General features: G+C 42.0%; 1 protein-coding gene across 1 annotated transcript in view; it reads left to right on the top strand.

The window, feature by feature from the left end:
* Nucleotides 1-10,474, top strand: part of T265_07285 (hypothetical protein) — a gene marked incomplete at both ends in the record, with an annotated part of 29,102 nt that extends 18,628 nt beyond the window's left edge. Inside the window, one exon of the mRNA XM_009172772.1 lies at nt 8,653-10,474. Coding sequence (XP_009171036.1) covers nt 8,653-10,334 — 1,682 coding nt within the window. The remainder of the gene's footprint in view (nt 1-8,652) is intronic.
* Nucleotides 10,475-14,941: the final 4,467 nt, after the last annotated feature.

The raw sequence follows: 14,941 nt of genomic DNA, 5'->3' as shown, positions 1-14,941 counted from the left end.
CTTCAGTTTTTTTACAAAGAAAACTGTCCTCTTGTCTTCATCAAGTAAGCCCAATGTTTTATGCTCCAAAGTAGGCGTACTATTGTCGACGGAATCTACAAAATAAAAGACCATCATAAACAGATTTTTTAAACTGGTTTCAGTTTTTTTTACAAAAAAATTACTCACAAGGTTACTGAAAACTCTTCGACAGCCCACGACCGGTTTCGCCCTTCTCGGTGTTCATCAGGTAGGCACAGTCCCTGAGTTCCCGTCAACTTTATGTTCCACTTGAACCCAAATTGGACTGTGTTCGAGAAATACACTGATTTTCAAATCAATTTGGTTTTCACGAGAGACTCAATTGAATCTTTCGTTTATGATATTCCCCAGGGTTATTTGGTCAAAAATAAAGTCCTTTCCAAAGAAGAGTATTGGTCTAATTTTAACCAAGTAAACTTCATGTAAAACTTATGGTTAAGGAAACTTCCTGATTGTCCCCAACTAATAAAGCCAAAAGAAGGGCGAAAAAGGGGTCATCTGTCAGAAATTTTAACCAAGTAAACTTCATGTAAAACCTATGGTTAAGGAAACTTCCTGATTGTTTCCAACTAATGAAGCCAAAAGAAGGGCGAAAAAGTGGTCAACTGTCAGGGAGTTTTCAGCAACCCCATGAGTATTGTGTTACGTTCAGACAAAACCGCGTTGCGATGTCTGAAATGTCGTACCAACTGAAAGGTGAGGCGGCTTGCCTTGGTGAATTCAGCTGAAGACCACCATGGGCGAGAAATTCAGCTGCATCCAACTGACAACTATTTGTATTCCTGTCACACGCCAACTAAACTGATTAGAACAAGACGAACGCCCTCAGATATCTACAAAGTTTGCCAAAATTTCTTTTGTGCGATCAAATGTAAGCAGGTGTTATTTCAGTTGCAAGAAGCTGCGACTTCTGAGAGACAAAATTGGATTTTTGCCGGAGTTGGGTGAAGCGTACGCGTAAATTTCGTACTTCAAAAAACCAGTTTTTCTAAAAATAAATTTGTTTACCGTTTGCGTGAAAGTGAATGAAAAATTGTCTGTTTTCCGAAAACCGCATTCGTAATTTCTTTGGGCTCTAGAATGCGAAAGATGTTATTGTAACTAGTGCGTAGAGAATATCTGTGGAGCGTAGCCAATGAGGACAAAAGTTCAGAGCTGACATGGAGGGTGTTGAAACTGGTTCCAGTTGAGAACGAAGAAGGTGGCGAACAAAGCTTGTTTTCTGTGATTGTTCATCATCCCCTATTAGCAGATTTTTTCATGACCAAGCTAGAGACTCAAAAATTAGATGCACTCATTGGACGGTTAACATTATATCGCCGCTACGTAGACGACATATTCGTTCTTGCCGATGAACCCATCAGCACAACAGACGTACTAAGCTGTTTCAATTCAGTCCATGCTAATATCAAGGTTACTATCGAATTAGAACAAAACGGCCAGTTAAGCTTCCTCGATGTCAGTGTTAAAAAGAGGACCGACGGGACCATAGAACACAAGGTCCACAGAAAGCAAACGTGGAAAGGTCAGTATACTCACTTTGATAGCTTCGTTCCGTTGCAACAAAAACGCAACCTAATTAGATGCCTGACCGAGAGAGCAATGAAGATATGCTCACCCGAATGCTTAGAAGAGGAACTAAAGTTCTTGGGACGCACATTCCTGCAGAACGGATATCCTGAAAGGTTCGTACTGAAGACTATGGAAGCCGTTAAACCCAAACCTACGGAATTTTCTGTTAGAAAGAAGCCCGTATACATGAGGCTTCCATTCAAAGGTGACTCGGTTGCTGAACTAATCACCAGAAGGCTTAGAAACTCCGTTGATACGACATACTTGGCCGCTAATCTATGTTTGAGCTTCAACTCCAGCCCCACTATCAGATTCTGCTTGAAAGACAAATTGCCACGTTCTACCACCAGCTTTTGTGTGTACTCATTCGTATGCTCGTGCCGAGCATCATACGTTGGTCGTACGACAAGGCATTTGTCGGACAGAATACGAGAACACAATCCCGTATCTCTGAGTGGTAGTGGAAAGAAACCAGGCTCAAGCGCGATTGCAGCACACTTGGCCGAAACCTGTCATATCATAGACAAGGAGCAAGCCTTCACCATCATATACCGGGTACCTCTGAACGGACCACGACTGGTACGATCCAAACTACTATCGATCGCAGAAGCGATAGGAATCCGACTGCTGGATCCACAACTTTGCATCCAAAAGAAACTTGTGCGACCTCTGAACTTGAACTGGCCTACGAAACATCTGGTCCCACAAGTCTGTCTGACATTGACGTCATGACCCATTGACCTACCCCTCACCCAACCCCCTTCCTTTGACTTCTCTAAAGTGTAGTCCCGATCTTAACATTTTCCATGTGATTTCTGCTACCATATAAATTTGTGATGTATTAGCCAAGATGAACAATCACAGAAAACAAGCTTTGTTCGCTACCTTCTTCGTTCTCATGACTACAATGGGTATATTCAGCCGCCTGATTCTAACTGAGTTAAAAACTCCGACAGTAAAAGTCAGTGAAACTTAGAGGAGTCTTTTTTGGACTTATAAACGAACGGTTTTTATTCAAAATTGAAGCTTTTTTAAGATAAACTGCATATCTTTTGTTGTTGGTCACCTTTAATCTTCCAAAACCAAATATTAAATGTCATTTAGGTTACAAATCCAAAATTAGCAGATAAACGTGCTTTTTACAAGTTCTGTTTCTAAGAGAGCTTTTTTGAACACAGTCTTCATCGAATATTTAGGGTAATTTATTAACTAACTTTATTTCTAGTCGAGCTACAAAGGCTGAAAACACCGCTGAATAGGAAAAAACTTGCTATCCCTATATTATTTATATGCAAAAGCGCTTAATTCCAACTAGCCTTTAGTTGGAGTGAGATGTTTCCCAGCCACATAATTAATTTAATTTCTGTTGTTCAACCCTTGCGAAGGACACTCGGACATTTTCACAAAGTCGCTTGTAGATAAAAGGTCGCTAGCTATAATGAGAAATATTTTCTAATGGCTATTTTCGACCTTTTCTACTTAATGTGCCCTAAGTCACGTGATGGAAACATACTTCTTGCAAAAATAAGCCTAAAACATTATGAAACGATTCTCAGAGATCAGGAAAAGTGTGGTTTAAAACAACACGTACTTTTACTTGGTTTGTCAAAATATTTATCTGGTACTAATTGGTTATTAGCTCTAAACCTTTTGACCGCACATGTATCATATTCGAGCTATTCATAAAAATGAAGGCCATTTCCGGAATTTGCGGCTTTGTTTTTGCCGAACGTGGGTTGGTTCAATGAATAAAATGATGCCCATTGTTTAAGTTGTCCCTAGTTTCTGAGCAAACTCAGGAACAAGTAAAGTAACTAGACCTTCATCTCTGAAGTTGGATTTTTATGTATATAATTCGGAAAGTCCGAACAACCAACAGTTTATGGTACAGTACTTAACCGTGTACCATTATTGACGACCCAATGCTAACTTATGTATATTTTCTACATCTTTGGTCTTTCCGTTTTCGTTCCATGAAAAATAAACTACGTCGCCATCCGTTATAACCACCTCAAAATTATTCCCTCTTGCCATGTAATCGCAGTCTTCATATCTGTTTTGGTGACAGAGAAAAAAGTGTCACTCGAGGGATCCAATTCATTGCAACCAGACAAGAACAATTCCTCAAAGTTAATAATGTTTTTCTGTAGAAAGATTTAGAAAAGAAGTTCGTTATGGAATGGCTTATATTCATAAGAGTTTAGAATACAGTGTTATCCGAAGAAACTTTTTTCACTATCTAATTGAAACCGTGCATTACAGCCAAAGTCTTCATATAATGAGAAAAGTCGAGGTTAGGTCACCGTTTGACAGAGTTACATAGGTTTTTGTGCTCTTTTCAAAAGGTCCTCTTTACTGAACCAAGGTTTTCCCTGAGGGCTTTAAGCTTGTAGCCATAGAGGTTTGTTCCATAAAGGAATAGTCAGAGTCTCTGAAGGGTGAGGATTACAACCGGCTCTTGCACTGTCAAGAAAATAATATACCTTTGTATGCTACGTTTAAGTGGTTTTTCTGTGCTCCATTCACACGCGTGAGTGCTTACGTGAGATAGAATAAAGTATTGATCGGATTTTTACGCTCATCAATTAGGTAGCGGTATAAGGGAAACCTCTAACATAGGGCTCCATTCCACTCTCATAGATTCGGCGTATTCTGAAGAAACATGATGCTAAAGCAATCTAGAAACGAGGTTTTTGGTCCCAACGTTTCGATAAATATTATTTGGGTGTTTGAATCGTGAAGACCATTTCGGTTTGAACGTTGTTTGTAACAACCTGGGAAATACGTATCCACGCTAAGAGGAAAAGGCTGTGAGAGAATATTCGAAGGTTTAGTTTTATTTGCAAGGATCTTTCCCATGGATCTGACGCGGCGAAAAAGGGGCATGGAGAAGGCAAATCAAATCACTGCAGGTGGTTTGGGCGTAATTGAGTTTAAGAAATATCCCGGTCTGTACATCGCATTTTCTTATAAGAATTTCGTTCCCCTTGTGACATAAGGGCATAACATTTGATCGCAGTTATACTAGAGTCCCTAGAAACTTGTTTCAACTCTCATCCTAGCTTAATTTTAAATGTACTTTCATTATTTTTTAGATTTTTTATTACAAACCTTAAACCGTTTTGCTTCAGTGAGAAACTTTTAATATTTTTGCTTAGCAGAATATTGCCTTAGACATATCTCAAAATTATTTGAAATCATGGAGTCCAAATGAAGAGTTCTCTTTTTTCAAAAGTTCAACCCCGTTTAGTATCTGTAGTTTCTTTTTGGTGACCACCTTTGCTGATACGACTCCCTTCTTGGTAGGATCATCACCATCATTAGTTCTTTTGAAAATCTTGACTGATATGTGTTTTGCATTTTGAACGAGAAGTTCTGACCCTACATCTGTAAATTAACCTTGGGGAACAACCGATTTAGCTGGTCAGGCTGTCATGAGTTTTGTATGAGATTTCGCCTTCCTAGGTTTCGGTGCACCAGTTTGGGGTATTTGAGTTGGTTATGTTCTCAAAGATGGTGGAATTTGTGTTACTGAAGATAGGCACATTTTGATGTCCGATACTTGAAAGTCTTGGCAAAAAACAGATATTCTTTAGAAGCGGCCAGCTGACGAACAGGCTGTCCAGTTTGCATTTAAAATATATTCGATATTGTACATAGAAAGAGAGTTTAAATAAAGTATTTGTCGCAACTTATTCACCGCAGATATATTTTTATAGATGTTCCAGAGCGTACTGGCAAATGTGTACTCACAATTCCTTGCAGTAGTGAACTCTCTAAGGGTTCTCATCACCTTGCAAATGGGAAAAACAGGTATATCGTCAGACCATGAATTAAGTAGTATGAATCACCACAAAAGTCATGTATGCGGGACTAGATGGCTGGAAATATTATCTACACATTATGTCTGCGATCTTATTTTATAGAAATGTTTTGCATTAAGACGTTTTGTCAAATTCGACGAATGGCCAGAAAAAGTCCGTCACTGAGTGCCCCTAACGCCTACGTTCTGTTCGGGTGACGCAGTAAAAGTAACCGGCATGTTGTCGTTTCGTGCACCTGCTTTCAGAAGTTGCCTCTTTAAGATCCTACAATCAGTCAATAAATCTATTCTTAGGCCTCCAAGCTGCAACCCAAACACACCTAGCGGGCACTCTGTAGCACATGGGGCAATCGGCATGATGTGCAGATGGTTTAATGTGTTAGGAAATGTGATGATTTTAAAAAGCACTGGACATAACCATTTTGACAACCTAGTTATTTAATTCAAAAATGATAATTTTTCACTCCAAATAGACCTTCTGACTCATCACTGTAATCGTCATTAGCCGATACATAGTCGGTCTACATACTGAACTGCTCAGCAAGCCTTCTAAAATGGATTCACAATTACTGCGCAACTCCCCTTAGACATAACCAGGTGTTCCTAGCGTAGTTGTCACAAAGCCGTGATCAGCTTTGTCGATGCTTAACTTATAAACGTTCCTTTTTCCTATAGAGATAGGAGCGATGAGTTAGGATACCAAGTAGTAATGAAGCTACTAAGATTTTGCCGCCCTTTGCTTAACGCTATGTGATTAGCCATGGTTGGTAAGTCAATGGCTAGTCGACTTCAAAATGGTAACATTTGATGCCACTCGACGCAGGTTTACTGTGAGGAATTCGGCAAATCACAACAGCTCTTTTTTTCTGATCTTTGTGCGACATGATCTATCCCTCAGTTTAGTGACTTCCCATCGGCCTCAAAAAACTCCAGGACAGAGGCTTGTGCCTGATGAGCTGTCTAAACCACCGGGACCAAGCCGACAGGTGCCGGACTATATGCAACGTATGCACCATATAAACCGGAGAGTAGCTTGACACCTTTCTGAGGTACCTGTTCCTCACCTATAATTTGTCAGCTTTCCACCCCTCCTTGTTTTCCTCCAAGCATTTTTGTATTCCGTCAGTTGCCACATCAATATTTGGCAACGTAAGAATTGTCTATTCATAATCCATTTCAAGCTTGCCAGATGTATGGAACAAATCCTGCATAACCAGGGGTTTGCCTCGTTTATTCACAGTGAAAAGTCGGGAGAAGTTTTCCTACAGAGTAACTGAAATACCAAAGAGAAAATTAGTCGGCTGTGGTATACAGAGTCTTTAAAGAACAAAGATGTTTAAAATACTGAGATTTTCACAGCACTGGAAGTATTCATTAACATAATTCTTGAAGTTTTTTTTAACCCAGGTTACTTTTTATTGGTTATTCGACTCTATGAACGCTTCCAGCTTGCCTTATAACTCTCAACAGATGATCGGGGTTACGGCCAAGTACACTCACCAAGGAGCGTGCGCATGTACAAGCGGCACAAGGGTATCGGTGGACAAGGTTTTGTTGTGCATAGTTGCAGGGCTTGTTTTATTTGTATTCGTATAATTTTTTACTTTAAAAGTGTTTTCTCTGTATTCGATTAGCTATTCTAGTAATTCTACGCTAGAGAATACATACGAAGTTTCGGATCTTCCTCATTTCAACACATCAGCGTAATGTTTTGTTGAAGAGTTTTCAGCAACCTTCTGACAGTTCCCCCCCATAAAATTATGCTGCGACATCTCGAATATCGTACCAACTAAAGCCTGAAGTGGTCTTGGTGCAGTACAGTTAGAGAATATCATAAATGAGAGATTTAGCTAAGCCTCTCGTGAAAGCCTAGTTGATATGCGAATGAGTGTATTTGTCGAGAACCATCATTCATTCGTCAGGTAGAATATTTTTCGACTGATCGTTTACATTAGTCCAATGCCTGACCAGTTTCTTGATGGAAGTATTTGGGAAGTTCTCAATTATGGATATAAATAACAGTCCTGCTGGCCTCATGGTACAAATGAATGATTCTTGCCAACAAAATGTTATGTTCATGACGCCATAGGTGGTTCTGTCTTCACCGAATAATGATTGACAACAGCCCTATCGTACACCCGCGAACAGTTATCTCCAAGCCGCCTGCTGTGTTACTGCATAGCTAAAGTATGCTAAGGAATTTCTCAGTATCTGGAGGAAAAATTCGTTTCCGAAATCAGAGAGAATGTAAATTGTGGAACAGAGTCGGACGAGTGAATTCTATCTTTAGTGCTGCTAAATATGGGTGGGGTTTGCAGCACCAACTGGCATTGGTCAGACCTTAGAAAAATAAAGAAGATCGAGACCAATAACGAGTTTAGAAGCCTGAGGTAGAATTTTATAGAAGTAAACTAATGGAATGTTGGAGAGTACATTCTTGGACCAGTCTGTCATCGGATGGAATACAGCTTCATCAAATTCTGACGTATTCGAGACGTACATTGAATGTAGTGCAGTAAGTAACTCGTTTGAAATATCAAGGTCGACAGCGTCATGTGACTAACTATCCACCTGATGAGTCATGCTCTTGACGATAGCCTCTTGCCTTTCTAAATACTGGATAGCCAGTGAGATCAAGTCATTTTTATCACCGTCATTTGAGACGGCGGTTCAACTTCTGGGCAAAAGAGATCACCTTATGCGTTTTGCCTATTCTTCTAAGGCCTCCAGTCACATGATCGCTCAAGCACTGGTTGGTTTTGCCAACATCGTACTTCGATAAGATGTACTTGTTAATCTTATTCACATATTTGCTTACCGATGAGCAGTCAGGTTATGTCATCTAACCAGACATTGATCTTTACCAACGACCGGGTAAGTACCGACCCCGGGGCCTCAGCGTTTACTAGATGTCACTAGGAAATGTGAGCAAAACACTCATCAGTGTGCCGGTAGTCAGATATTTTAAATAAAGCTTCAGCTGGATGAACCGATAATCACATTTGTTTTCTATCATTCTTATCACTTCTGGTAAGCCTGAGATTTCTGTTTGCATCCTGGAACTCTCAATATGCTCAAAGAGATGTAATTTGCTGCTGAATTGCCTAAAGCATCAGTCTATATTTGGAAAAGCAACTTCCTGTATCACCACTTCTTGTATCAGGTTTATAAATAATATACCTGTATATCCTGTGTCACAGTAAACTCTCACTTTGTTCCCTTTTTGACCCTCGCAGAATGTCTGGTCTCTCATGGAATTCGCAACATTTTTGACCTGAGACGAGACGGAATCAGTTTTCCCAAGCGCCCGGAATTCTTTGTCCTCATATGTTCCAGTCTTCCTCTAGTTTTCACAGTTCTCACTCGATCCCTGTTCACTCCACTGTCTGTTGGACACGATATGTTTATTCGCGGTTGGGGCTTGGCACAAACCAGGTTATTCTTGGATTTATTTACTCGCACGGCTACGGTTTATCATCTTGTTTATTGGGTCTACCGAACTCCCATTATCCACCTGCTATGGCAAATCAAAGTGACCATAGATGGTTTGGTGAACGCGTGGAAAAATCGTCCGAAACCAGAGAAGAAACCAGTACCCGATAAGAAACCGAAACTGATTCTTACAAGCCGACCGAAACGTGCCACACCAACACAAGCTCGCCGTACCGGGCGCACAACAGAACATGGTTACGGGAGAAAGAGGCATCGATCTAAATCACTACGTAGCAATCGATCAAACGGAAAATCTTCAACTACGGCATCACAAAGTGGGGGAGATCAGCAGCCGCCGAATTCATTGATGAATACAACACAATCCACCCATGTGATCAATGCAGGTGGCGTTAACCTTATCTCCGCACAACCCTTGTTCACCGATCAACCTCAGCTTATGGCTTCCTACACCATGGGAATGGTGCCTATTGCGAACGTTCCCGGGGCGTTATACGGACAAATCCCAGGGGGTGCGGTGACGAACTATCCAAACAACTTCAACATGTATGGCCCAATGGGCGAGGGTCAACCAGGTGCATTTGGGGCAACAGTGGGCTACGGAATGAATTTCGGTATGTCTCCCCTAGGCATGAATATGACTCAACCGGGTATGATGGTTCAGAACTACTCACAACAGAGCTCAGTCTACGGTTTGGCTCAAAGCGTTATGGGTGGAGATCCTTCTATGGGGATCAGTCCATCTGGTACAGAAACTTCAAACCTGATAGAAACCGGAGGTTCAGAACTTCAAACCAAACCTTTGAAGCAGAAAAAAGAGCCTGTTATAATCCCACCGCCAACAAGATTGTTTTGTTCCACTTGCAAACGCATCATCCCCGGATGCATATATCTAATTTCTTTCTGTGCCACACTTCCTTCAGTTTTTGCATTTGAAGAGGTGCAAGAAACTTTGTTCAAGGTTGCACGTTGTACACCCAGCTGTCGATCCTATTTCTACTACGACCTGGTCGTGATTGTCACTGTACCGACAATCATGGTGATCGTCGCCTTTTACCATGCTGCTCTGTCAAGAAAACAGCTCAACGGTGGAGTGAAAATGTCCTATCGTCTGAGGTGTTACTATGTCACATTTATTCTCCTAAACATACCAATGTTTGTACTCATGCTCACTTCCATTGCTTTTACTGTGAAGAATATGGTGTCAGAACTATACGGAAGTGGGATAGTGATTGCCATGACAGCATATCACGCAAACTTTGCGCTCAAGTCCACCGTCTACACTACAGGCTGCAACTGTATTTGTTGCACAGACGCGTGCATCCAAAGATTTTCCATCATTAATCGTTTCCTCACCTTCTTTACCACACCAGTAGCTTTCAAGGATAAAGAAGCTCTGCTCGAAGGGACCGTGATTCCGGTCAGTTCGGATAAGGAGACGAAGATGTCGCCGAGGTCAGTGGACTAAAATGACATCAATTCACAATGTTTACCCAGTTTATTGTTTTGTTTGCAAGGTAGACCAAAGATGTAATCTTCCGTTGGTCCATTAACATTGCTCTATCTCGTTCTTCCAGTCCAACCGTGAAAAATTCACACTGAACTGCAAATATTCATTGTTTAATTCGATTCAAATAAAAAGATTCATGGAAAGTCATAGCTGTTTATTGCAGCTTGGGACACGCTCTCTCTGTTGCTATGTACTTACAATATGCATGAATTCGTCAGCCAGTATGCCATAGAAAGATCGGGATGTCTTTCCTTCTAGATAACGCAGTTCAGAACACCACCACAAGCAATATGTTGATCGGACTCAGTACCCCTGAAGTCTCAAACTAGCGAAATTCTCGCCCTGCTGGCGAACACAGTGAATGTGTCGGAAGCTAAACTACGAATAAAAAGTAGTCCGAATCTAGGCAGAACTTCAGATCGTCAGAAACCCGAGGACAACTCCTCCCAGAAGAGAACTGAGAATGATGAAACTGGAAGTAAGCCACCTAAGGGTTTTCAAAAACCTTATAAACAGTGGTGGTATGCAAACTGGGCTTTTTAAGCTCCCGGTGCGCGAAAAAATGATTAATGTATGTTTTGTGTTTATATTCAAATATGCAATCAAGTAGTAGAACGTGGTGAATTTGAGAATCACGATTCAATGGGTGTTGAGGTCTGATTGCCGCTTATCAGGCACGAACATCCGTGTCAGACACAAGGCCATCAGCATCGCCAACAGAAATACACAGGATCTTAAATAGTATACACCTACTACTACGGAGGTTCTAGTAAAAAGTGCAAAGTGGAGGGTAGTGATTTAGTGTAAACGCTCACGCACAAGGTGGCTACAGTTGAAACAAGAGACAAAAGCAGCCGAGCAGCATATCAAAGTAAAGTGCCGCTTTTGTGGCTGACTGGATATCTTACGCCAGCCCCACCAAACACTTTGGCCTTACAGCCTTGGAAGTAACGGCACACCATTCAATGGCTCCTGTAAGGGCTCTAAATTAATGCAAGCAGAATCACTCAGGAATCCGCGAATGTCTCAGTGCGCTCAAACTGCCAAGGTTCACCCTCATTTCGAGCTTCCATGTCATGAACAGAGGTTTGATTACTGAGTGACCCCAGTTGTCTGGAAAACTTTCTTATTCCCAAATAACTTCAGGCATCCTAGTCAGAGAGACACTTTAGGTGGCGTCGATAGATGCTCGATGGCGAATCAAAGCAAAAGGCTCATTATTACTTCCTCTGAACTCACAGACCAGAGCTTGTGTTTGGCAGGCTAAATAATGGGACATAAAAACCGATGACCAATCGAACTTGTTGAACTATCTTGCTTTGGGCTTCAACTTTTATTACGTTAGATTTATAATGTTGTCGTCGATTTGTCCACAGCCGGACGGTCCAGTTTTCCGGATTAGCTTAAACGTGTATTCCCGGCTACACTGGCCCTTCGTGACTTTTCTCGTTTAAGCATGCTTTCCTGTCCACCTAGGGGCTTCATCTGAGCTGACGGTATCAGACTATCCCATCCACACTTTCTCCGTCTTGTGTAATGTTGTTCCATCATTCTGTACCGGACAAAATGTCACTAGCGCAAATGCGGAGAGTGATGTTTGCTGTCTGGAAGTTGTACGTGCGTTCAGGTCCGGTAAACTAGAGCCAAAGTGCTCCTACTTCAATTGAGTAAATATCTAGAGTTTGGAAGCATCTTCCGAAAGCTCCAAGTAACAATCGAATGGGTAGTTCTCCAGTGTAAACGCGATAATTGCTCCTTGCTAGTTCAATGACATGGGTTGACATCGTAGAACAAACCAGATGGAGATGAAAGCCATGAAGATGAACCAATTCAATCGGTCAACAATGTCTGCTGCAGCCTAGCTCGTCCGTGTACTTCAGGCTAAAAAACAAGAACAAATAAAATACATGATATTTTTTTCATAAAATAATTTGTTTAATCCTCCCTTGCGTAGCTTTGCAAGTATCACACACTTACCTTTGGGAAGGTGGTTAGTTACGTCGTATACACTTTGCAACATCAGTTTTTATTCGAACTTTTCCTTACCAGTCGCCATCGATATTTCGGCCACATTTGCTTTCACATAAAACCTCGTTAGCGTTAGCTTAGTTCTTTATCTATCTTGTCCTCGGCCAGTTGGAGCTTCAACCAATTAACTCGAGCACTCATCATCATTCACCTGGTTACGAAGTTTACTGTCACAGTCCATCGATTTTTTTGGCTGCTGCTGCGCGCCAGCTGCTGACCTTGTCAGACATTTTGATTGATGGTGGTTAGTCAGATTATTTCGCCTAAAACCTCAGTGATACTCGTGAAAGACATGCTTAACAAATCATCGGCTGTTGGGTTGTTCGCCCAGCTTGGCAGTTGGATTGAAAAAGTTTCATCACCATTCGAGGTCACATCATCAGTGTGTCGTCTACCACACACCGCCGTCAGGTACGAACCACGAACCATCCGGTCAGTACAATCGCGCCCAAAACCACCGAGCCATCTAGCTCCATATTCTATGTTAAATTGGATACCAGGCATTTCTTAATGAAACCTTGCTTTCCCTATCCGTCGATGTATGCCGTGTCGCCACTTCGGTCGCTTAGGAAAAGCGCAGTCCCAAGTTTCACTCTCTGGGTATCCGGTTAGCCTGATGCAATGGCCCATGGTGCAAATTGCACTCGGTTCCGAGTATGAAAACAACTTACTGAATTGGATCCCAGTAATCAGACTTCTTTGAACTGTGCAGTTTTCTGGCTCGGTTATGATCAATGCAGATCGATGCGGTAGGCGGTGTTTATTTGTCGTATCAGCATACGCTCCAACAGACCGTAGTTCAGATACTGAGAAGGACTAGTTTTATCAACATCTGTCGCGACTGCTTCGGTCATCAGAAGAACGGATATAGTAACCCTGGTGGGTGATATACATGCTCACTTTGGACGAATAAGCCCGGAAGAAGCACAGATAGAGTCGATGCTGGGCGTACGGATAATGGGGAGCGACTGCCTCCGTTGTGTGCAGATCATCGTCCGTTCCTAGCGAGTACGAACTTCCAACAAAACGCTCACATCGAGTTACCATAGGACAAACATGGACTCAACCGGACCATGTGGCTACAAGGTAACGATGGAGAGCCTCAACTTGACTCTGATCATGCCATTGTGCGAACCCGGTTATCATCTAATTTTCAGTCAATATTGCACGTGCCAAAACAGGGAAGTTCCATTCATCAGCTTAGACAAGTTTCAGTAGCTCAAGAGTGTCTAGTTGACCAGACTAGAGGGCTATGGAAAACGCACAGTCCTGCAGATGACAAGGATTGCTTGGAGGTTGAATAGAAGCCGTTTTTAAAACTATGACCTCAGCTTTCAGAGCTTTTTGTCCAAGCCACGTGACTCACCAAATGAACACTGGATATCATCGAGATCACCAGATCTTATTGCACTCAGAACGGACATACCAGCAACTAGCGGCTATGACGACGCAAGCAGATCCCTCAACTACCGGACAATCAGGAACTTGAAGAATTACAAGCGACCCTGATGGATTTGAAAGACCCAGGAAATGGGGAAGGCTTTTGTTGCAGGCAACAACCATGCCCCACCTCAGCAGATTCAATCAACTGTTCAAAAGTAGCCGGGTGCCAGGGAAACGATATGCGAAAAAGACGGAACGGTAATTCACTCCTGATTAACAGTCTGACAACCCCACTGCAGAATACTTGGAACGAAAACAGAATAGCAACCGAATATTGCTCTTGGACCGTCATCCCAGTTTTAAAACAGGCACAAGAACGTCATCCAAAAACTGTCGTGGCATCAGTCGGATATCTGTCCCAGCTAAAGTGTTCTCTGGCATTATTTGGCGCAGGTTGGTCGATTGTGGGGGGGGGTAGTTGAAGAAAAATTGGTGAGAATCATGCTAGGACACCAACCAATATTTACGCTGAGGTAAATCGTTGAACAGTACCACTCCTTCAAACGTTCCACGCTGGTTTTCTTTCTTGATATAAATCCGCTTCTGATTCTGTCAATCGTCAGAAACTTTGGCGCTGCCTGGCAGTCGGTGTTCCTTCCAAATTTATATCCCTTGTGAGGGCTCCGTATGCGAAATCTGGTGGGCGCATTCGAGCATAGGGAAAGTTATCGCCCAAGTTCTTCATGTCAGTCAATTAAAGAACAATCAATTTCTTCAGAATCAAGCTGGGTTTAACCTGGCGGAGTTCGCGTCTACCATATCTGTACCTTGGGAGCGATTATTGAACAGCATCATTCTTTCAAACGTCCCACTTTAGTCATTTTTCTTTTTCTGAAAGCTGCTTTGACTATGTAGATTATCGGAAACCTTGGCAGCGTCTGACGGCGTCGCTCCCAAATTTATATCCTTTATGGGAACACTGTATGCGAACTCCTGTTTGCATGCGGCAAGCTTTCACCTGAATTCTCTACGTCGAGCGGTGTAGGACAAGGCTGCCCTCTCTCACCTTTTCTCTCCAATTTCGTTACTTATCTGTTGCCTAAAATTTCTCTGAAACTCTCTGAAACTACAAAGATGGAGATGCTCCTGGCAAT

This window comes from Opisthorchis viverrini (genome assembly GCF_000715545.1).
Source record: "Opisthorchis viverrini unplaced genomic scaffold opera_v5_165, whole genome shotgun sequence".
Lineage (NCBI taxonomy): Eukaryota > Metazoa > Platyhelminthes > Trematoda > Opisthorchiida > Opisthorchiidae > Opisthorchis > Opisthorchis viverrini.
The sequence above is the reverse complement of the archived record's forward strand: the minus strand, read 5'-3'. Positions and strand labels throughout refer to the sequence as shown.